Source organism: Monodelphis domestica, chromosome 4 (genome assembly GCF_027887165.1).
Source record: "Monodelphis domestica isolate mMonDom1 chromosome 4, mMonDom1.pri, whole genome shotgun sequence".
Lineage (NCBI taxonomy): Eukaryota > Metazoa > Chordata > Mammalia > Didelphimorphia > Didelphidae > Monodelphis > Monodelphis domestica.
The window spans coordinates 378,988,337-379,013,500 of NC_077230.1; the positions used below are offsets into that span (position 1 = coordinate 378,988,337).

At 43.1% G+C, this 25,164-nt stretch overlaps 1 protein-coding gene across 1 annotated transcript in view; it reads left to right on the top strand.

The window, feature by feature from the left end:
* The first annotated feature begins 774 nt into the window (after nucleotides 1–774).
* The window catches only part of SLC9A1 (solute carrier family 9 member A1), a 72,144-nt gene continuing 47,754 nt past the window's right edge, over nucleotides 775–25,164 (top strand). Inside the window, exon 1 of the mRNA XM_056795464.1 lies at nucleotides 775–2,209. Coding sequence (XP_056651442.1) covers nucleotides 1,864–2,209 — 346 coding nt within the window. The 5' untranslated portion in view covers nucleotides 775–1,863. The remainder of the gene's footprint in view (nucleotides 2,210–25,164) is intronic.

Below are 25,164 nucleotides of genomic sequence, written 5' to 3' on the forward strand. Positions count from 1 at the left end.
CAGTTGAATTGCCCACTGGCTAGGGGAGGGGAGAAGTAGGAGAGGGAAAGAATGTGAATCATGAAACCATGGAAAAATATTCTAAGTTAAATAAATAAATAAAAAGGGTTTAAAAAGAAATAAACATTGGAGGGAATATTAAATTTTAGTTAGAGGCTTATGAAAATCAAAATGTAATTTTTTTTCTGTCCAAGTTTTCAGACTCCTTGAAATTTATCCATGGATTCTAGGTTAAAGTAGAAAGGGTTCTGGAACTGGAATCAAAACACTGGCCTGAATTTGGAGCATGACATTACTGTGTGATTTGGGGCAAGTCAGTTAACTTTCTCTTTGCCTGAGTTTCCCCATCTGAAAAATAAGAGGGCTGAATTAGAGCATCTCTGAGCTCCTTTGCAATTCTAGATCTATGAACGAAAAACTGCTCCTCTGATTACACACTCAGCCTTCTTTCCTCCAAACCCCTGTCTTAGACCTCACTTCCCTGCCCTTAACTCCTCAAGGGATCTCCTTACGCCTTCCATCCAATTTACAGGGCGTTTCTTTGAAGAAACTGAGTTATAGAGCAGTAGTGATGGACTCCAGGGCTAGCGTGTCCTGGCCCTAACGTCCCGAGTCTACACTTGCAGGGGAATGATCAGGGGCAAGCAAGAGCAACCGACCCCACGGGAGCCAGTTGTTGTCAGCCTCCACACACTTCCCCAACTTGCCGCTAAGAGGCGCTGTAGCATGGAGGGTACCATTGGTGTTTCTCTAGCCCGCCACGCCGGCAGCTCTGTGTTACGTATAAAAGGCGACGCCGGGTGGCGGGTGGGCTTAGTTCTCTTCTGCGGGAGCCGGATTTAAAGCTGTAGGGGACCAGCAGGAGCCGCAGGGCCGGGGGAAAGCCGAGCTGGGGCCCAGGAGCCGGTTGCCGCGGACTTTCTCAGCCCTCTGGAGGCACCCCCTGCGGCCAAGGCCCTTTAACCGCCTCGGGCCGCCTCCGCACCCCACACCCCGCCCTTTACCGGGGAACCTCACCCCGGCTAGACTGGTCCCCGGCTTCTTCCCCTTCCCTGCCAGGAGTCCCAGCCTCCTTTTCGCATCCTCAGCTGCGGGGTCCCTTCCTCCCCTGCTCTCTCCATCTGCGGGGTCCCGGCCTCCTCTTCCCCTCCCCAGCTGCAGGGTCTCGGCCCCCCTCTCCGCAGTTACTAGGTCCCAGCCTCTCCTCCCTTCCTTTCCCAGCTGCGGAGGCTCCGCCTTTGCCCCTTTCCCCAAACTGCGGCTTCACTTCTCTGCCTCCTTCCCAAGCTGTGGGTCCCATCCTCCCTTTGTCCTCCCCAATTTCTCTTCTTTCACCGGGCTATCTCCTTCCTAGCTGGCCTCCTCACTTCCCCTCCCTCCTTCCCTCCCAGCTTCTCTATCCTCTTCCCGCCAGTCCCCTCTCCGGTGGAGGGAAGACTTAGCTCTCTTTTCTTGTCCACTGCTGGGAATCCCAGCCCTCCCACTTCTCCCCTCGCCTCTCCCCAGCCCTGGGATTTCCAGCGTCTCCTCATCTTTCTTTTCCTTTCCTCTCTCATATGGAAATCCTGGTGGTCTCTCTCCTTCGCCTCCCCCCTAGTTGGTGGTCTGTGGGCATCCCTTCCCACCTGGCCCTGTAGCTCTCTTCCCTCTAACAAGAGCACTTCTGTAATCTTTTAAAGCATGAGCTTTTCTTAGGGATTGCTGTTTAATTTTGTCCCCCCTCCCCCCACCTCCAGTTCATTTCCATTCTTTGAGCTGTTGCTTGGCGTGCCTCTCCCTAGACTGTGCAGCCTATGCCCCAGACCCTGCTTTTCCCCTGTTGAGGTTGGAGGGATCCTTCCCGCCAGAGAGAAGCAGAAGAAGATGCCGGGGCCTGGCTTCTGTGGCCTGTCCCCACTCCGGGTGTTCCCCTCCGTGTTTGTGGTGGCTGCCCTGCTGGGGTTGCTTCCAGTTCTCAGGAGCCATGGGCTACAGAATACAGTGACATCGAAGGTGTCCACCATGGGGTTGTACATAGGTCCTGGGGAAGGGGATGTCACCTCCGCGCCACCAGAAGTCAGCCATGAAGTCCACTCGGTGACCAACCACTCGGACTCCAACCATGAGAAGACTCGCAAGGTTTTCCCTGTCCTGGGCCTTGACTATCATCATGTGCAGACCCCCTTCGAGATCTCCCTCTGGATCCTGCTAGCCTGTCTTATGAAGCTGGGTATGTTGTGGGACTTCTGTCTGGGCCAGGGAGGGGAGGGGGTGTGCTGTGTTGCAGAATCACCGTAGTGGCTTGCAGGGAACTCCTACTCCCCTTTGCCTGGGGTTTTTGAGCCCAGCTGTCCGAGCCCAAATTCTTTCAGCGGGGCTGTGGAAGGTCAGAGTTTCCAGGTGAAAATTCTTGGAATCCAAAGTATCTGTCAGTTTTAGGGAAACGCTGCCCTTACTCTGCATGAGCAGGCCCACGAGACGGATTTGGTTGTGCCTTCTGTGTGTGCATTAAGGCTAGTTGAGAGAGAAAGAGAGAGGGGCTTTCCCTGGGGTCCATATTGATGGTGAGGAATGTGATGTTGTGGTGGTGGTGGTGGACACCTTCCATTCGTCCAATGGCAGAGATCTTTGGGATTGAAGCCTGGGGTGGGTTGTATATCCTCTCTGGCTTGCTTGAGACCCAGGTGGACTCCATGCTTAGGCTGGGAAGAGACTGTCGGTAGTTTTTCCTCTCTCCGTAATCCTCTACCTACTTTGGGAACCCTAAGACGTCTCAGCCCCTGCGGCTTGAGGAATTCAGAGGTTCCCTCAGGAATGCAGATATTTCTGTGTCCATGATCTGCTTCCCAAGATTTAGCAGGCAGCTTTGTTTCCTGGCCAGGTCAGGAATAGCCTGGAGTCGATTTGTGTGTCTGTAAGGCTCTCCTGTCTTGTGGGGCTCATGGGGCTGAGTAGACCTTGGACATCTCTGGGCTAGATCTGTGCTTTGGGAGGGAGGAGTCTGGTTTTGGCTGCACACCAGATCATTCTCAGGTTTGTACTGAGCTGTCTCTTAAAACTAAGGCCATGATGCTGGCCTGGGAGCTGCTGGAGCCATGGCTGAAGGTCCTTAGGGCTATGAATGAAGCATCCTGATTTGAGAGGTGAAGGTGTTGACTTGGGGAGGGTGCTGAGGGTGCCAGGAACCATCAGTACCTGACAAGTGGCTCCTCCCTGGAGAAGCCCAGGTGGACTGAACCATTGTCACATGGGTAATTGATGGACCACTCTGTCTGGACCCTGTGATGGCCTGCAGTCCCGCTTGCCTGACTGGTTTTGCATCAGGGAAGCCTTCGGAGCCGGTTTGGCTCCTGGCCAGCCATGGGAATTTTGGTGACCCGGTATTAGAGGGACTTGGTGATGGAGAACCTTACAACCTTCCCAAGGACAAGCAGGAGTGATGTCAGACTGTTGTGATGCAGAAAAGTAGTACTGCCCTCTCTGATTCACTGTTTAGTTTATTTGGTAAAGGGATAAAACCTGGCCATTTGGCATGAGACCCCGGTGCTAGCTTATGCTGCTGGTGCCCCTGCTGCAGCTAAACTTCCTGCAAGCAGCAGGACCCACTTACGAGGCATTAGTCTGGGGGCAGACACCCTCATCTTCTGATTCTAATTTGGTCCTGTAACCTTTTTGTTCTTTTTCAGCCATGACTGACTCTCCATGACTCCATTTGGGGTTTTCTTGGCAGAGACACAAGTGGCTTACCATGCCTTTGCCTTGCTCATTTTACAGATGAGGAAACTGAGGCAAATAGGGTGAAGTGCCTTGCCCAAAGTCACCCAGATAGTAAGTTTCTGAGGCTGGATTTGAACTCAGGTGTTCCTCACTGCTGACCCAGCATTCCATCCCTCAGGAGGAGATAGGGTGCATGAGCCGATGCTTTTAGGAACCTAGGGATCCCAGGAGGCCTACATTAGGAGGGGAGTGCCACACAGATTTGTAATGCCTTACTGGCCACATTGACATGGAAGCACCTCTGGGCCTAGCATCATAGAAATGTATGATTTGGGGCTGGAAAGGGACTCGATTCCCCAACTGTGATTTTTATAGAGGAGGCCACTGGGCCCCAGGGAGAGTGAGGTGCCTAGGGGCCCACAGAGTTGAGACTGAAACAGAACTTCTCACCCTTGAGCTTGTATTTTTTCCATCATATTGTGGGGGAGTAGGTTAGCCAAAAGATCCAGGGGACCCTACTGAGACAGTAGGACATGAGACAGCTCTCCATTTCTATCTTCGCTTGCTTCCTATCTTATAAATAGGTAGTCCTAAAGACCCCAGGGTCTTCGGGTTTTAAATCTCTCACCCTGGAGAATCTTGTCGAGCTGGTTTGGGGGTGTGGCCCATGGACTTTGTCCCTTTCTGTGGATTCCAGAGCGGAGGTCCAGGGACATAATAGAGAGGGGTGAGTGGATACCCCTTGGACTGCTAAGGCTGGGCTTCCCTGATTACAAGCAGATACCCAAGAGATCTAGTGGGTTATTTTGGGACCTTACTTATTCTCTTGCAACCCTAATGTAGGCAGGAACTGTGCCCTGAGCCCTGATTCTGTCATCTAAGGCAGCTGTTTCCCTGGCAAGGCCCCCTTCCTTTAAGAATAGAAAGTGCTGCATGTGATTCTCCTTTTTATCCCAAAGCTTCAGATCAGCAAACCACACCTTGGGTGGTTATTGTCAGAGGAGGTGCTTAGAATCATAAAATGTGAACCGAAAAGGACCTGAGAACCTGAGATGTCAGAGCTGGAGGAGGCCTTTGAACAGAGAATATCAGCTTTGGGAGGGACCTCACATAGGTGTTAATGCACATCCAGAAGGGACCTTAGAAATCATCTAATTCTAAGCCCCCTTTTTATATAGCTTCCCTGATGGAGAATAAAGGTTCCTGAGTTCTCTTCCAAATGTACTACTGACTCACTGTATGGCACTGGGAAAGCTATTTCCCTTCTCTTGGCCTTATTTTTCTGGGAAGAAAAAGGAGGAAATAGACATTTATTAAGTCCCTGCTTTTCAAATATTATTTCATTTGATCCTCTGGACAACTCTGGGGGAAAGGTGCTATTATCATCTCCACTTTACAGTTGAGGAAATGGAGGCAAATGGACTCGCCCAGGGTCATGTAGCTAGTAAAGTATCTTGAACTCATGTCTTCCTGTCTCCATCCACTATGCCCCCTAGTGGCCTCTAGAGACAGGAATATCTGCCATGTCCTTTGGTGTAGGTACCAGGTTAATATATATATATATATATATATATATATATATATATATATATATATATATATATATATATATATATATATATATATATATGAAAATTACAAATAGTCCCAAGACTTCAAACGCATGGGTAGAGCAGGTCCCCTCTGGTCTTAGTTTCCACTTGTTTAAAAGGGTAGAATTGGACTAATTGGCCTCTCAGGTCCCTTCCAATTGACATTCAGAGAGTCTGTGGACCTGAGAGAAACTAGGTGCTCAGGGTAGGTAGTTATGAGGCCTCCAACATAGTTTGCAGTATTAGAAACGAACTTTCGGCCCTTGCAATTCTCCTTGTGCCTGCAGTGGCACCGCGTACACAGCGTTTCCTTGGGGATCTGCCGGCTGGTGGCAAATGTGTTCCTGGAAGTCCTGGATTGATCTATTAGCCAGTACTGTGAACAGTAGGGGACTTGGAGGTATTTGGATCCAGTGAAGGCAGCTGGCTGTGTGAATGAACTGAGACTCCACTCCATGTAATCATAGACGTGTCCGAGCCCGAGGGAGCCCTAGGAGAGAGGATGTCAGTAGGAAGCGTTCTTAGACAAGCTCAGAGACCTTAGAGCGGGAAATGGCCCAGAGCGAAGGGGCCCTGGCACAGGGCATGTTGGAGGAAGGGATTTTAGAACACAGACTCTCTGCGCTGGAAGGAACTTTAGAACAGGGAATGCCGGATTTGGGGATTCTTACAAGGTGTCTGTCAGCATCATTTGTTAGTACGAAGGATAGTGGAGTTAGGAGAGACCTTAGAACTCTGTAGAATGTTGGTTCTGAAAGAACCCATAAAAGTGGTCTAGGTTAATCCCATGGTCATGCCAGGATCATATGGCGAATTAGTGGCAAAGCCAACACAGAAGCCAAGTCTCTCAACTCGTACACCATTTTCCCTCTTAGCTCTGCATGATAACAGCCTGGTTTTATCCTCCAGGATCTATGGGAACATGTGGGACACTGTCCATTTGAAGCCTAGTAGGTAATAAAGGTACTCACCTTATCCTCTGACTAGTGCTAAAGAACTTCCTGTATACCCTGTCTTCTCTCTTCCTTCTCCTACCTTTTTTTCAGGTGCATTTGCACATGGCCTCATTGTATTTGTATAACAAGCCCTTGAGGCAGGGCTGGTCCAGTATTGTTCCACAGGTAAAGACACTGAGGCCCAGATGCAGTCCCTCCAGGACCTGACCCAAGTCATGCACGCAATGTGTAAGGCTGGTTTCTCACTCTAATGGCCTGAAACAGCCTCCTCGCCTCTACCTTGGAGGAAGAACACTGAGAGCTTGTATTATACATGATTTACTATGTGGCCTCCGGCAAGTTCCTCCTGAGCCTCAATTTTCTTATCTATAAAATGGAGGTAATGGCTGCCTCAACTCCCTCACAAAGATCTAATCATAAATTGAGAAGTTCTTTGGAACTTGTAAAAGGTTTATAAGTGGAAGAGGGTGGTATCATTTTTCTCTCCGGAAATCCATGCAGAGGGGCCTTTGTGCAAGACTCTGCATGGAGGTGGTCATTAAGCACAAGCTTGATTGGTAGTGGCCTGTTGACTCCCCACAGCAGTTGTGGGGAATTATAGGTGGATAGGATGACAGGTCATTTCTAGTTCTTAGAGAAAAGAATGCTAAAATTGTAGAAATGTTCGACCTGGGTGGGACCTGAAAATACACAATTCTAGAGCTGGAAGAGACTTTGAGACAGAAAATATTAGAATATAGACTGTCTGGGCCAGAAAGGACCAGAGAGATGGTTCTTTTCAAACCCACCTTCCTCCACTCCCCAATTGAAGCAGCTTGCCCAAGGTCACATGACCAATAAATAGAAGAACTTGGACTCTGGTCTTTTGGCTCCAAATTTAGCCCTCTTTCCACTCAACTAGAAGATGGACTGGCTGGGCTTGGGGAGTTCCAGAGTGAGCTGGCCTTAGAAAGCCTGAGGACAATTTCAGGTTTGTCTGCTTTGTGCCTATTTAGGCATGGCCCAATCCCAATGGACAGGATGGCAGAATTCTACTGCTGGTCCCTATTCGGAAATGGCAACTCCTTCTGCCCCACCTATCTCCCTTGCAAGGCTCTTTCAAAGAACTCTGAGTCAGAGTATGAACCCCAGAGGAAGGAGGGATAAAAACAATTGAATACAAAAGACACAAATGGAAAAAACACATAACATATTTTCATGTAGTTTCAAGAAACTACAGACAAAGAGCCAGTATCAATGTTAAACATATATGCACCAAATAGTGTAGCTTCTAAATTCATAAAGGAAAATTTAACTAACTTGCAAAAGAACATAATAGGAGGCTTCAGTGCCCCTCTCTCAGAGCTAAATCTATTTAACAAACAAAATTTAAGACAAGATTCATGGCATCGTATGAATGAGGGCCCTAAGGAATATATACACATTTCTCAAAGCACCATGTGGCACCTTTACAAAAATAGAATACATATTAGAGCCCAGAGAAATTGCAAATACAGGTATTAAACACATCCTTTCCAGACCACAAAACAATACCAATAGCAATCAATTCAGAGAGTACTAGCAAACGATGCAGACTCAAAAGGAGACTTGATAATGAAATCTAACTCAACAAAAAGGTCAACAAAGTAAAAAAACCCATATAATCATGTGAAAGACAATAATGACAATGAGATAACATTCCAGAATTTCTGGGACACTGTGAAAGTAATCCTCAAAGGAAAAATTATGCCCTTAGAAACATACATTATTAGCAAAATAGAAAAAAAGAGAGAATTTATGCAGTTTTAAGCCATCTGGCAACCCAAAAATAAATATAAAAGGGGAAATAGTGAGAATTAGAGGAGAAATTGATAAATTGGAAATCAAGAAGGCTATAGAACTGAGATAAAAATCCTAGGGAATTAATTACAATTTTTTTCTTTCCTTATTACCTGGGCCCTCCTCCAAGGATAACCCCTTTGGCTTAGGAATAATCAGGGATTCAGGAGTTGAAAAGCTGCTGCTGGCAGGAGAGTACGTTTATACAGTGAGCCATGTTGTTGGCCTTTTGGAGAGGGAAGAGGGTTTGGGTTACCTTCTTTTATCCCTGGTCTAGGAAATCATTGGGATTCCTTGAGATTAGGAGCAGCTGGCACAGGTGAATTACTTGGAGCAGAAAAACAATCTCCCTTCCCCTGATGGCAATGAAGAAATATATACTTGAGGCTCTCTTGGGGGTGCCCTTGCTTTTAGAAGGTAGGAGCTATATGCTTAGAGAATATGGCTACTATTAGCATTCCAGAGTGAGAAGTTGTTGTTTGGATAGATACTACCACAATTTGTGATGTGACCTACAGGAAGTCTTAGAAGTTGGTACTGCTTGGTCTGAGTTGAGTTTTGGTGGAAATGCCAGTTTTAACTTCCTTTGTAGTGGAAAGGAGGAGGAGGAAGGGGGCAATGTGTCTTTTCCAATAGACAGTTCTGGCAGATACTGAATAGTTGTGGAAGAAGTCTGTAGGGGAAAATCTGAAGAGGAACAATACTAAAACCAACCTTTCCATGTAAATAGCATGGCTAAATTGGCTTCATCATTTCATTCTCTCCCCCTCCTTCCTCTTCATGATACAGTCCATGAAAATAACCTATAATAAAGGGGGAGACAGGGGAATGGTGGCTAGAGCCCTGTTGAGCCTGGGCCTTCCTATGTTACCTCTCTCAAGGCAAGTCTAAAGAATGAAAACAATTACTACAAGGAGCTCTTGTGTTGACAGAGCTGGCTCTGTTCCACAACCTTGTTATATGACCTTAGACAAGTCATCCTTAGTTTCTGGATCTGTAAAATGAAAGAGTTGAACTCGATTTTCTCAAAGGCCAATTTAGACCTGGACATTCTACATATGAACATCTTTGCCAGCTCTGGCACTGTCTTCAGTGGTTTCTATTTTAGCTCCGACACTGTTGTAACATCTATGTTAGAAAGTCCCTTCCAGCTGTAATATTTAACAATTGTATGTTTGAGGGAACCGAGAAGTTTTCTCTTTCTTTCCTACTCTTTTTCTTTTTCTCCTTCCTTCCTACTTCCCTCCCTCTTGTATTTAAAGCTTCTTTGGCTATTGGCAGAAATTAAGATTCATTTGCTCTGTCCCAGAGTTGCCCTTCAGAAACTTAAGGCTCAAAGCTGCCACCCCAGAGGTGGCTTAGCTTCAGCAGGATACCACAAAAAGAGAAGACCTAAAAATATGGTGGGTCCCTTGATCCCCCTAGGAATGGAGATGGCAACTCACTCTGGGATGGCTTCCCCTCTTTGAACCTCCCACCCTATCTGGTCTGAAGCTGGGCCCAGTGGAGTGGCTGCGGCTCTGGAGTCCTGGAGCCCGGGTTATTACTGAGTCATTTCCCATTTGTGATTCCCCTTGCAGCACTCCTCTCTGCAACCATCTGAGTCAGGCCTGTCTAATGAAGGTTGTCTGCATAGGCTATGCTGGGCCAAACCATCCCTTTAGTTGCTGATAAACATCAAGTAATACTTTAAGATAGTCCAAGATTATATTTAGGTATCTTTAATCTTATAGATCTAATTTTAACTGAATTAAACCACCTGACTGGGCCTGGAGCTGTGGGCTCCCCTCATCCCTTAACCCAGTACCAAGCTGTTTGCTCTTATCCTCTAGACCTTGCCCAGCAGGTTGCAGGCTGGGTTTTTCAGGCAGAGTCAGTTTCTAGGGTCCATCAGGCCAGCCTGGGGCTGGAGTTATTTTAATACTTCTTTGCTTGCTGGAATTGAGCACAGGCTTGTTCCCCAAATTATAGTAACAATCCATTTCCCAAGAAATTGCTTCTTTCAGCAGGGTCAAGGGGAGAAGCTATAATCATCTGCTACTGCCCATGATTTTGGAGAAAAACAGCATCTTTCACCCCTTTTCCCCTTCAGTGCTGCCCTAGCTATTCCCTGACTGTTTCTTGGGGGAATGCACCATTGTAAAGGTGAAAAAAATGAAGTCAGCCTGACCCTCTGCGAAGTGACATCCTCGGTGAAAATGGATGGAGACCACAGGCTGGCCCTGGCCTTGTTAGGATTGATTGTGTGTGGTTGTCAGGGGGTCACCTGGGGTGTGCAGGCTTAGGAAGATGGGCTGATCAGTATCTCTTCAAACCAGGGTCAAGAAGACATGCCCAGTGGAAATCATCCAGTGTTTATTGAGCACCTACTACGTGCTATTCTCTGTGCCAGACACTAGGGATGCAAAGGAATGGAAGACTTGACTCTTCGCCCTATAGGAGACTGTACATGGACCTGACCTTTAAAGTCCTTTCTAGTTCCTCTGAGCTGAGTCATTTGAAGATAGGAGAACATAAACATAGTTTGTTAAGGGCTGCAAAAATGAAATGTCTCTGGAATTTCAGAGGAAGGACAGGATGCATTCGAGGGCTTCCTTGAAGAGATGGGCCTAGGAATGAGCATTAGAGACTTCACTTTTAAAATTAAATGTTGTATTAAAAAACTGTTTAAATAACTGTACTTAATAACTTACTTTTTCAATTAATTCTGGAACATAAAATGTTACAACCTGTGTTCATTTTCTCTCTCTAAGGCCCTGCCAGGATCCTTGGCCCATTCATTCTTATTCACAGGTTTTCTCTGACATGATTATACGATTGCAGTCAGTGTGCACTCCATTCTTCTGCTTTCCATCCTGCTTCTTCCTCTTTACTGCTTTATAGCGTTCTCCATTACATAAATGTATCACAGTCTGTTTAGCCATTCCCATTGCTCTCTTGAACATGTTGGTTGTTTTTGTTTGTTTTTCCAGTTATATGTCATGTTGTGAAAAAAATCTTTGGGCAGATCAGCCTTTTAAACTTGAGCTAAACAGAGCTGGAGGAGAGAGTGCCACTGGCCTCCTTACCGTCACTTGAGATTTTATTTTTTTCATTTTGTAAAAACCCCTATCTTCTGTCTTAGAATAGATACTAAATATTGCTTCTAAGTCAGAAGATCTACAAGGGCTAGACAATGGGGGATAAGTGACTTGCCCAGGATCCCACAGCTAAGAAGTGTCCAAGGTCAGATTTGAACACAGGACCTCCAATCTCGAGGCCTGAATCTCTATCCACTGAACCATCTAACTTCCCCTTTATGGTCTCTTAAACAAGGCACTCCCATCTTTGAAAAATTTCCCTGGCTTCCTTCAAGTCCCAGCTCTAATCCCACCTTCTGCAGAAAGCTTTTCCTAGCCCCTCTTAATTCCAGGGCCTTCCCTCTGTTGATTATTTTCCTATTTACCCTGTGTCTAGCTTGTTTGTAGCGTTGTTTGCATGTTGCCTTCTGCATTCGTTTGTGAGCTTCTCAAAGGCAGGGACTGTCTTCTGCTTCTCTTTGTACCTTCAGCACTTAGCTCAGTGCCTGGCACATGGTCTGTAGTGGACTGACTGAATGAGGGTATTCCAAGTACTCTGAAGCTGGCTTGAATGTGTGTTTTTGGAGGAACTCTTCCTGCAAGGATTGTCCCCATCTGCAGAATGGGGCTAGGTGATCTACCTCATGGAGACAGGGGGAAGAAAGTGGCTCTGGGAGATCTGTGTTTCCTGTCACCATCTGACTGGAGCAGGAAGTTGATACAAAGACATAGTGAGGAGTGTGTGGTGCCAGGTAGCAGAAGGCCTTGAATGCCAGGTAGAGGCATTTTATTTTGCTCCTACAAGCAGGATAGAACCACTGAAAGTTTCTTCACTCAGGAGACAACTGATCTGCAGGAAGTCATGCTCTCTGAGCCCCGAGGCAGGAACTGGAGAATTTCTCTGAAAGGTCCCTTCCCTGGCCCAAGGGAGAAACAAAGGCTTTTTACAAACTTCTCTCTTCCTCAGTAAAAATGTTCTGAGGCATAATGATGGCTGACATTTACCTGGTGCTTTCAAACCATAAACAGCCCTGGGAGGTGGGAGCCTTAGGTGGTGCCATGTGACACAACAGCAAAGCCTGGCTACCGGGAGGCTGTGGTTTGACCAAGGACACAAAAGCCAATAAGTTTTCAGAGAAGAGATTTGAACCAGGTTCATCCTGACTCAGTGTACCACCTGCTGGGCCCTGTTGCTTCCCTACAAGCCCCACAGTCAGGATTTGAACCCACACCCCTGGCTTCAGAGCTAGTGGTTTTTCCATTCTAGCATGTGGCAGCATCAAGGAGCAGCAAGAGACTTGGACAAAGTCAAGAGCCCTTGGTGCTGGTCTTGTCTGAAGTCTCAGGCAGTCATTTGTCCTCTTGCATTGTCACTTGCCCCCAAGGGGCTGCCTCAGGGCTAGCCCTGAGAGTGGCTTGGTCAGAGGGGGCTGATGCAGAGCGGGCCAAGAATGCACATCCTTGTCTGCTCTGCCCTCTGCCACTGCCAGTCAAAACAAGGAACCAGAGCTTCCCCCAGAGAGCTGCCGGAAGGAGCCCTCATGGCATTCGGCCCTTCCTTTTTTTCTTTTTACATGTTTTACTGATGCTCTTTTCTGTTCTTACATCATGGTTTCTTCCCAGGAACTCCCTCCCTTGGAACAGCAAGTGCAGTCGTGCCAGCCAGATCAGCCTTGGCCCGTGGCCCCCTCCTCACCTGGCGTCACCCACATGCCGGGAGGCAGGAGGCGGCTTCACCGCAGGCCTTGGAAGGCACAGCAGGACGCTGTGTTGATCCGTGCTGGTCTTTCGCGGTTTCCCTTTCATCCTTATGGCTGTCCTCCTGCTCCTGGTTTTCCAGGTTTGGATCTGTTCGGATTAGATCCTAGCCGTCTTCACAAGTTTCCCAGAGCCCCTCTTCCGGGTCATTCTCACCGTCTGGTGATGTTCGTCACCTCCTGGACCCAGCCGTCAGGCCCCACGTCTTTGCTATGAGGGAGGCGCTACTCCAAATACTCCAAGTGTGTGTCGGCGACCTTTTCCTCTGTCTGTGACTGGGGACCAGGGCCCGGCAGAGATGCTGCCTGCTGGACTCAGGCCATTCCCAGAGGCTCAGCGCAGCAGGTAGCTATGAACTAAGACCAATGGGCAACAAACCATTTAACCCCAAGACTTGATACTTCACTCTCTGTACAGATTTATATGTACCTAAGGAGGGTGGAGAGGAGGTGAAATTCCAGCATGGAAGCACCTTGCTATTGAAGGAGACGATTTGAATGTTAAACAATTCCCAGCGTGTGTAATGGGAATGGCACTTGACTTGGAGCTTAGCCCACTCAGCCAGGAAACCTCTCTGTGCGCACCTAGAACAGAACAAGCAGTTTGTAGTGCCTACTGTGTGCCAGGCACTATGCTTTACAGGTACCTCATTTGAACCTCACTACACCGTGGGAGGTTGGTGCTATTATTATCCCTATTTTACAGCGGAGGAAACGGAGACAAATGAAGTTATGTCATTTGTCCAGAATCACACAACTAGTAAGTGTCTGAGGCTAGATTTGATCCCAGGTCTTTCTGACCCCAGGCCTAGATCTCTTAAAAAAAAAATCAATAAATATTTCCCAATTACATGTAAAATTGTTTCTGTCATTTAAAAAATGTTCAGTTCCAAATTCTTTCCCTTCTACCCCTCCTCCCTCCTTGAGAAGGCAAACAATGGAATGTTGATTATATATGAGGTTATAAAAATATATTTCCATATTAGTCAAGTTGAAAAAGAAAATACTAACAAAGGAAAGCAAAAAAAAGTATGCTTCAGTCTTTCAGAATTCTCTAGAGGTGGATAACATTTTTCATCACAAGTTCTTCTGAACTGTCTTGCTTTCATTGTATTAATCAGAGTAGCAAAGTCTTTAACAGTTGGTGATCCTTACAATATTATTGATACTGTGTACAATGTTCTCCTGGTTCTGCTTATTTCATTCTGTATCAGTTCATGTAGTTTTTTTTCCAGCCCTTTTTGAACTCATCCTGTTCTTCATTTCTGATAGATTAGTATTCTATCACTATCATATATCACGTTTTGTTTAGCCATTCCCAAATTGATGGGCAACTCCTCAATTTCCATTTTTTTTTGCCACCACAAAAAGAGCTGCTGTAAATATTTTTGCACAAATAAGTCCTTTTCCCTTTTCTTTGATCTCTTTGGGGTACAGACCTAGTAGTGGTACTATTAATGGGTTAAAGGGTATGCACAGTTTTATAGCCCTCTAGGCATAGGTCCAAATTGTTCTCCAGAATTTGGCATTCACAACTCCAATAACAATAATTAGTGTCTATTTTTCCACATCCCCCAACAACATTGGTCATTTTTCTTTTCTGTCATATTAGCTAATCTGATGGTAGTGAAGTAGTAACTCAGAGTTGTTTTAATTTGCATCTTCCACATGACTTGATTTCTTCTGAAAACTGATTTCATGTCCTTTGACCATTATCAACTGAAGAATGGCTCCTATTTTTATAAATTTGGCTCAATTCCCTATGTATTTGAGAAATATGGCATTTACCAACGAAACTTGCTTTAAAGCATTTTTTTCCTAGTTTCCGGTTTTCCTTCTAATTTTAGCTAGGTTAACTTTGTTCAAAAGCTTTTTAATTTCATGTAATCAAAATTATCCATTTTACTTCTCATAATCCTTTCTATCTCGTTAGATCATATAATACTCTTCCCTTATCCATAGATGTCAGGTACGTTTTTCCATGCTCCCTTAATTTACCCTTGATATTACCCTTTATTGTCTAAATCATTTATCCATTTTGACTTTAACTTGATATATGGTGTGAGATGTTCGTCTGTGCCTAGTTCTTGCCAGACAACTTTTCAGTTTTCCCAGTAATTTTTTTTCAGATGTTGCAATTCCAAAAGCTTGGATCTTTGGGTTTATAAAAACTAGATTGGGGGCAGCTAGCTAGCATAGTGGATTGAGCACCAGGCCTGAATTGATATTAAGTCAGAAGGTAAGGGTTTTTAAAAAAAAAGTCTAGATTACTGTGGTCAAATTTGATGTCTGGAACTGCTAGGCCTCCTTCCTTAATATTTTTTTCATTGATTCCCTTGATATTCTTGACCTTTTGCTCTTCCAGATGAATTTTATTACTATTTTATTCTAGCTCTATAGAACAATTCTTGGTAGTTTGATTGGCATGGCACTAAATAAGTAAATTAACTCAGATAGAATTTTCATCTTATTGTATTGGGTTGGCTCTAGTTGTTTAGATCTCTTTTTGTGTGTGTGTGTAAAGTATTTTGTTCATATAATTGTGTTCATCTAATCATCTTGGCAGGTAGACTCTCAAGTATTTTATATTGTCTGCAGTGATTTCAAATGGAATTTCTTTCTTCCTCTTTCTGATGGGTTTTGTTGGTAGTATATGGAATGATGATGATTTATGTTGGCTTATTTTACATCCTGTAACTTTGCTGAAGTTGTTGATTGTTTCAGCTAGTTTTAGTTGATTCTCTAGAATTCTCTAAGTATACTATCATTATCTTCAGAGTAATAGTTTTGTTTCTTTATTGCCTATTTTTATTCTTTCAATTCCTTTTTCTTGTCTTATTACTATAGCAAGCTTTTCTAGTGAGAAGATTAAAATTGGTATAATATTGAATAATTTTAATTATTGGTGTTAATGGGCATCCTTGCTTCAATTCTCATCTTACTGGGAAAGCTTCCAGTTTATTCCATGACAGATAATGCTTGAGTTTGGTTTTAGATAAGTACTGCTTATCATTTTAAGAAAGACTCTATTGATTCCTGTTTTCTAGTGTTATTTTTAATAGGAATGGGTATTGTATTTTGTCAGGCATTTTCTGTATCTATTGACACAATCATATGAATATTGTTATTGATGGGGTCAGTTATACTGATAGTTTTCCTAATATTGAAACAATCCTGCCTTCCTGGTATAAATCACATATAGTCATTTATGGTTTTTGTGATATATTGCTGTAATTGCTAACATTTTAAGCTTTTGCACCAGTATTCATTAAGGAAATTGTCTGTAGTTTTCTTTCTGTTTTTGCTCTCCCTGGTTTAGTTATCAAAACTATTAGTCTTAAAAGGGATTTGGTGTAGGACTCCTTCTTTACTTATTTTTTCCAAATAATTTATGTAGTAGTGGGATTAATTGTTCTTTAAATGTTTGGTAGAATTAACTCATAAATCCATTTTGATTCTGGAAATTTTTTCTTAGGAAGCTCATTAATGGCTTGTTTGATTTTTTTTTTAGATAGATTTATTTAAATTTTCTCTTTCCTCTTCTGTTGATCTAGGCAGTTTATATTTTTGTAAATATTCATCCATTTAATTTAGATTGTCAGTTTTACTGGCATTTATAATTAGACAAAGTAACTTAATAATTGCTTTAATTTCATCTTCATTGGTGGTGCTTTTATCCTTTTTCCTTTTAATACTAGTAATTTGTTTTTTTAATCTAATTAACTAATGATTTACTTCATTTATTTTTCATAAAATCAACTCATATCTATTAGTTCCAATATTGGCACTATGCAAGTAGCTTTGTGTTTCTTTGGCAATGTGCAATGGCCCTCTTTGTATTCCCTTCTCCTCGAATCAGACAGAATCATTAAGCAAAGTCTAATAAATTTATTTTTAAACATTTAATCAATGGCATGATTTTTATAGTCTAAAGCTTTTTTGGGTATGCATTGACATCAGGGCAAATGTATTTTAAACTTATATTACTGCAAAATCAAAAAAGTTAAAGAAAAATCTCAATACTGTTGACATGTGCTTCAAATACAAAAAGAAGAGAAAAAATAAAACTGAAATAGTATATTGCACATGCAAGCAAAACAATAATAAAAAAGTTTTAAAAATAAAAAATATATAGCTTATAGTCATTGACACATTGTGTCAGCTAGGGAAAGGTAGAATACAAAAGTTTCTCACCCAAAAATGAGATCCATTTCCTTTTTAAACCTGGCCATGATCCATTGTTTACAGTGTAACAGTTTTTATAAAGAACAGTAATACAACAGGTAATGCACATTCAAAAAGTATCAATCTCCCCAAAGTAATAATAGCCTATTTAATGAAAATAGCAAACAAACCCATTATAATTAAGATTCACATGAGTCTGCAGTATGACATTTAAAACTAATGGGTACTTGTCATAAGTTTTTCAGGTGTAACAACCTTGACTTGAGATTTTTTTAAAAAATCTATTACTGCCATCATTACAAAAATGTGGCAGAGAAGTCTAGGGGGAAAAAAACAAACCAAACCTCTGTACTGTTTATGTTGGGTCTAAAAATGTCATCAAGAATCTAAATCATTCTAGTGGAAGGGTAGAGTGAGCCAAAGAAATACAAATGAGAGATGTTCCCTCTTGGGAGCCATCCAGGGGTATCATGCCCTGGGATCAACCTCCCAGCTCCTTTGGTATGAGACTGTTATGTCCCATCCATTCACATTTTTACAAATGCAGGAGGTGGGGATTATAATTGTACTTTACTTCAGCTACTAAAATGGACCCTTTACCTCTTGTTACAAATAATTCAGAGGTAGGCAAAACGATCAGTCAGAGTTGTTGAAAAAAAAAATCTAAAAATCATGTCTAAAGACCCATTAAAATCAATTTGAGATATTTAGCTCATTAACTTTTCCAGAGGTTGTTAAACAATTGTAACCAGTTTTGATGAAATCCATCCATCATCTATGTGACAATTTACAGAGCCAAAATGGAAGAAAAGGCTGTTTTTTTTAATGGGCTTATTCAATAATATTTGTTCAGTGTAGTTATAGGGGAAAGGTAACGGAATATAACAGTAGTTAAAATACAGTAGATTAAACTGATTCAGTGTAACAAAATTGTATTGAATACATTAATATATGAACTTAAAACAACAAAATTAAATCTTAAAGCAGACAATCAGCAAAATAGAATAAAATACAGAGACTTCCATAAAACAATGTAGTCTGAAAAGGCTTAAAAATTTCACCTCCAGTCTCTGTAAAGTTCCTTCTCTGGGATCTCCCATAGTGAGGGAGAACATGGGTTTGAAGAATCTCAAACTAGATGAATCTTAGAGACTGGGCAGGCCCAAATGGCAAAGGGTTTTGGGAAACGAATTTCTCCCCTGAGTCTCAGGCAAGATAATTGAAAGGACTGGAATCCTCATGAATGGTAGAAGCTGTTTGAAATATGCACGGTATTGCTCTTTCATAGAGTACACCATGCTTGTAATTTACTTCCTGTTTGGAATAGTAACTTCCTTCTTCCCTTCCCTCCTGAGGTAAAATGCTAGTTTCCCCAGCTACATGGAGAGGAAGTTAGGAGGCTAATTATTGCCTAAGGAAAATACACCCCAGTTTTTAACAGTTGCCCTGAGAGGTATGCTCCAAGTTTGTGAGTTCCAAAGATACAGTGGCAGCTACAAGCAGGAATGAAGTTGGGGCTGGAGCCAAAGCCAAAGCAGGAGCAGGAGCAGGACTAAGAGCATGCAGGATAGGCAGCAGCAACCAAAGGCAGCAGCGAGGGATGAGGAACATGAACACGGGCTCAAGCAGATGGGCAAGAGTCCTCAAACTGAAAACAGCCAGGCCCATAGGGAGGGCAACCAGGCAAAAAATAGGGACTAAAGAAGTAAGGCAGCAGCTTCAGAATTCTCTTGAAGTTTGCAAGGGTAGGTAGGTGGGTGGGGTGGGTAAAAAGCCTTGGCAGGAGAAACGTGGCTTAAAAATTTATCTTTAAAAAAATGGAGAGTTTTTCTCATCCCTTCTGGTTGCCAAAAACTTTAAAAATGAAAATTAGTTTCAATAATAAAAGTATTATTTTTAGGAGATTTATTAATGATCTTTAGAAATAAAGGAATAAAGAGTATACAAAATAAAGACCATGTGCTCATGGCTAATCAACCCATTTAAAATCCCCGTGCTCGATGTCATCATGCCAAAGAGAGTGGGGCAGGACGGCCCACTTAATATTTATCCCCTGTCTATAGGAAGTATGTAATGACAGGAAGTCAGTGGGCTCCCGGGAAATGTAGTTCTTTTTTAGGATAACAGATTTTCAATTATACACCTTGCAGGCTTCGTTTTATGTAAGATGATTTCTCTCATTTTCCTCTTCCTTCTTCCAGTGTACCCCTCTTCTTACCTATCCATTTTTTTCCCCATTATTCCAAAATAATGTACTCACTCCTTCATCCTATTTCCATGTGGAATCCTAAATGCCTAAATAATAATAAAATTCTTAGAAGATACATACCATATCATCTTCCCATACAGAAAGGTAAACAGTTTAATGTTATTGAATCCCTTGTGATTTCTCTTCCATGTTTTCCTTTTTATGACTCTCTTGAGCCTTGTATTTGAACATAAAGATTTTCTATTCAGCTCTGGTCATTTTACCAGGAATACATGAAAATCCTCAATTTCACTAAATATTAATTTTTTTCCCTTGAAGGAAAAAAATATATATATTTCCATTGTGCTGGGTAGCTTATTCTTGGTCATAATCTTAGTTCCTTTGTCTTCTAGAATTTTCTATTCTAAGTCCTCTATTCTTTTAATGTGATGGCTGCTAAATCTTATGTGATCTTTAGAATCTTATGGAATCTTAAGGAAGAACCTTAGCCCTAGGGAAGTGATTGGTCTTCAGTCAAAAAAGCTAGCTAGCAACAGAATTAGAATTAGACCCTCCATCTTTTGACTTCACATTTCTAGTGCTCTTTGTGCAATTGGCCTATTTTTTCAACCAATTTAAGGCTTTTCTTGTCTTGGGAACCTAGTTGCAAAGTTGAAGTCTTTTTAGCTTACATTTATATGACACTTACTTTCTTTTCAATAATGCTGTAATAAAGATAATATAACTAGTGACCTATTTCACAGACTTAGAAACTAAAGTTCTTGCCCAGGGTTACCTGTGTGACTTTTTTTAGTTTAAAAGTTTAAATAAAGATATTTTATTTTCACAGTTACATGTAATAATAATTTTCCACATAAGTTTTCTGGAGTTAGAAGATACAAATTTCCCTTCCTCCCTTCCCTTCTCCCCTCCTGGAAAAGGCAAGCAATCTGATCTGAGCTCTACATGTCTATGTAACTCTTTGATGCAGAGTATAGAAATGGAAATGATTAAAACTGTACCTAGAACTTGAGCCTCCAAGATGAGTCAGTGTTTTTTCCTCTTCCTCGCTTGACTGAAAATTCCTTGTTGTATAGGAAATGGTTTTTGCACTTTTTAAAAAAGAATCTCTAGTCCTTAGCAGAGTGCTTAGAACATAGTAGGCTTCTTGACTGAGTATACTACACAGCCCCTTGCCCCTTGTTTGTAATAATTTATTTTGTGTCAGGACTACTGATTCTTCTAGTGGACTTTCATACCTGAGGTTAAAGCACCTGCCTGCTGGAACTTTTACAGACTTCCTGTTGACCTACTGGGATACCTGTGTGCCCCTCAGAAGGAAGTCCAAAAAATTTCTAGAATGTACCTTCCAGGGGGAGGGGTTATCATATTGACCACCCTCTGCCCCCCAGTCAGATGAGAGCAGAACCGAGTAAAAGACAAGGATTTTTCAGACTTCAGCCTCTAAATTCCTGAAACTTTTTAAGCCTTTTTTGAGAACAAATGTTGAATCAGGTCCTGAGTTTTTATAGCATCTTCTAACATCAATTTGTCTCTCTCTCTCTCCCTCCCTCCTTCCCTTCCCCTCTCTCTCTCTCTCTCTCTCTCTCTCTCTCTCTCTCTCTCTCTCTCTCTCTCTCTCTCTCTCTCTCTCTCTCTCTCTCTCTCTCTCTCTCTCTCTCTCTCTCTCTCTCTCTCTCTCTCTCTCCCTCCCTCTCTCTCTCCCTCTCTCTCGTGTTTGTGTACACTGGGGACCAGGCCTGAAGGAATTTGGGTACCCCATTGAGATAGGCTTTCTGCCCATCTGAAGAAGTGCCATCCACCCCTGACTGAGCCCAGCTATAACTGGGTGGACCCTTTACTCAAGTTACATTCAGGTTTTTGGCTTTTTAGTAGATGGGTACCTCACAGTGCCTTCTATCCTAGGTATCTTAAGGCCATCTTCTTTATTATGTTGGAGGGAACATGTTACCCTGATGCCAGAACCCATGAGGGGCAGGGTGTGCCAGCTTGGCACCTCACCTCTGGACATGGAAGAGCCTTCTACCAGGCAGTTCTGAGCCAGTATAGTGCCCTCCTTGGTGGTTTGTGTATCTATCTGGGGACACCCCATGATTTCTGTTCCATCTGTGATCCCATACCCCATCTGCATTATGCTGGGGGTGCAGAGTTGTTCACTTTATATCCGCCCTTTCCTGTTTGTAGGACATCCATATAAGATGTTAAATAGCAAACTTGAGTTTCTTTTTAGATAATTTCATTATGTACTTACCTTCTTATCCTCATTGTAAAGAGGCGGAAACTGAGGCCCAGAGATGTGAATTGACTTGCTTACCCAAGATCACATAGCTAGTGAGTAATGGAGTGAGAATGAGAGCCTCAATCTCAGCCATTTCCAAGTTTGTTTGGTTCTCTTTCCACAGAACCTTGCATGATTGTTCCTAGTTTCCAGATTATCCATTGATACCTCTCTGCTTTGCCCCAATGTGAAGGTAACCTAAGGACCCTCTCAAGGTTGTGACCACATAACACAAGCTCTGGCGGGACCTCCCAATAGACCATTTATCATTTAAGGGACCAACCAACAAACGTGCTGGGAGACTCTGAGTCAAGGGCCTGGTCCCCAAAGAAATTGGGGCAGGGGCTGAGAGAAAATACACAGCAGCTCATGAACATCAACTCCCACATCTGTAAACCTTAAAATTCCTTAGACTTATAAATGTTGGAAATTTCACCATTGGGAAATTTCATACTTGAAAAATTTCCTGTTGATAGTGGGTCTTGTCTATTGGAATGTGAACCCCATTGGCATGGGAGGTTCCTCCTCCTCCCTTCTTAAGATTACTTTAGGACAGAAACCTTTTGCTGAACAATGGAAAGGACTTTGACCTATGCTTAAGCATAGAACAGGAATTTCTTTGAGTCATGATTGATTTTAGAATTGATACAATGGAGATACTTGGAATCAATCTCCACCCTACTCAGTCCTAACAGGATTGAGGAAGGGCTGCAGCATAGATCAAAATTTAATTATTCCAATCTCTACCCTACTCAGGTTAACAGGATTTAGGAAGGGCTGTAGCAAAGGATCAAAGATTTAATTATTTGAAAATATGACCTTCAACAGACATGTGCAAAGCCAGAGACCTCTGGGTGGTCCTGGGTTAAGCTAGAGCCTCCATTGGCACAGGGAAATTGATGGACAGTGATTGGTAGATATGAGAACTGAGGGGAGGGAACTTGGATGGTTTCCTTAAAGAGAGAGGGGTCTGAAGACTCAGGGGTGGTGGTTGAGGAGTTTGTCTGAGTGGTTGGAGTGTGCTCTGAGAAGCTTGCTCTGAAGGAAGCTGAAGGTGGGGGCCTCTGAGACTGTTTCTCCATTTTGGTCACGTGAGTAATAGGGACTGATCTCTTTTCTTTGCCCCAGCTATCTAAGGGCTTGGGCCTTTTGGCCCAGCCTAAACAGAAGGGGTATTTAAGCCCTATTCCCTTCTCTCCCTTTTCTCTCTCTCTATCTCTAATTCCTTTCTTCCTCCTGTTGTAATTAAACTCCATAAAAGGTTGACTGCTGACTTGAGTTTTCATTTAGGAATTACATAGCTGAATTCCTTGGCGACCTTAAATTAATATATATCAGTCTTTTAAAGTGATTTCCTTGTCACACATCTTAGTAATCTCCACCAGTGGGGCTTCAGGCCAAACTGAAGTGTCAGAGTTATCTGGGCATTCCATCCTTCTGTGCCCCTTCCTCCTATGGGTACAAAGAATGGAGAGGGAACAAGAGAACTCTCTCAGGAGAGTCAGTGTCTAACACTATTACCTCTTTGCCTCTTGCCATAATGCTTGGCTCTGTGCACAGGTCACCTGTGGTTCTAGAGAAACAATGAGGGGTGTCCTAGCAATTCTTAGAGCTTTTAGTTCTTCCAACTACAGAAATGTGCCCATCCATTCATTATAAGACCTGGGGTTAGCTCCAGGATGCATTATCCTGGGCTCGTCCAGCTATATACAGTGCTCTGACGTAATAAGTGCTCCATAAATGTTCCAATCGAATTGAATCTTAGAGCTAAAAGGAACATGAGTGAACATTGGGTTAGCAAACTCTCTGTCACACTCAGAATATTGGGTTCAGTTCTGGGCTCCACCTTTTAGGACCAACATTGATAAGGTAGAGAGTGGCCAGAGGAGGACAGCTGGGGTGATGAAAGGTCATATGAGGATTGGTGAAGGAAATGGAGATTTTTAGTTCAAAAAAAGCCCAGCTTTTCTACCTTGTTAGAGTTCCCGGACTATAGTGCATTCTTTCCTTTTTTGCTGGAGCTTTGTAGCTATCTGTTACGAGGAGGCCACTGGATTCGGGACACTGACCTGGGTACTTTCTGGGGTACCTAACTAAATTAGTCATCCTGGAACATTCTCATAGAGAGATAGATCTAGCCTCCCACTCCCAGATTAATTATAGGCAAAGGTCCTGGATCCGTAGGCAGAAGCCCTGGGTTCAGGTCTCAGCACTGCTACTTACTATTTTGCTGACTGGATAAGCCAATTATCAATTATCTGATAACATAAAATCACAGTTGTAGAAGTTGAGAGTTAGAAGGGGCTTCAGCTCCAACTGAGAGGTCTTCTCTGTAAGGTATGCAACCAGTAGTTAATCACCATCCACTTGAAGTTATCCAGGGAGGGAGAGAGTGCAGGTCCCAGCAAGGTTTTTTTCCTTAAACCCTTACCTTCTGTTCTAGAATCGATAGTGAGAAAGGCAAGGCAGTTGGGGTTAAGTAACTTGCCCAGGGTCACACTGCAAATGTTTGAGGTCAGATTTGAACCTAGGACCTCCTTCCTCCAGGCCTGGCTCTCTATCCATTGTGCTTCCCAGCTGCCCCATCAAAGAGGTTCTGTGAGATCATAAATCATAAGAAAGGAATCTTAGAGACCATCTATCCCAGCCACCTTTTTTTACACATGAGGAGGCTGTGGTCTATATTGCCCAACAGCATATAGATGATTAAGCGTCAGAGTTTGGATTTGAACCAAGTTATCTGACTCCAAAGACAGTGGAAACTTTTTATTCATATCTAAACATCTCAGAACCACAGAATTTGAGATGTGGAAGTGGCCTTAGGAGGTTTCTAGTCCAACTGATTCTGTATCCCCATTCTAATATACCCAAGTAGTGATTTAACTTCAGTGTAGCCTGCCAAGGATAGGGAACTCATGCCTTTCTGGGAAGCCCATTCCTTTTTGGGGCAGCTCTCTTGGATAGGAAATTTTTCTTGACATCCATCCTAAATTAACCTCTTATATAACTTTCCCCATTTTTCCTGGTTCTGCTTTCTGGCTCCAGTTAGAGGAAGTCTAATCCCTCCTTCATTTGAACACAGCTATCCTTTCTTCCCCTGTCTTTTTTTTCCAGTTGTAGGCATAACTTCTTCAACTCATGTGTCATGAACTTAAGTCTCTTCTCCATCCCCCATGCCTTCTTCTAGACATTCTTCAGTTCATCACTGTCCTCCTTAAACCATGACTCCCAGAACTTCCAATGAGATCTGTCCAGAGCAGAGGACAGTAGGACCATCTATCACTATTGCTTTCCTATTCCAAAGCCATGTCTCTGTATTAAGTAGGCCAAGATTCCATTAGCTGACTTATTGAGCTCCAAACTCCTTTTCAGAACTTTTCTCTATCCATGCTTCCCTCACTTATACTTGTAAAGTTGGTTTTTTGTTTCCAAAAGGAAATTTCCTTTTATCTCCATTTAATTTACTCTTATTAGCCCAGTGCTCTGTCTAGCCTGTTATAAGATCCTTTTGTATCCTGACCCTGTCAACCACCGCATCAGCTATCTGTGCCTCTCAGCTTTGTGTCTGTAAATTAACCTCCAATTAGATGAATGCCTTTATCCAAATCATTGAT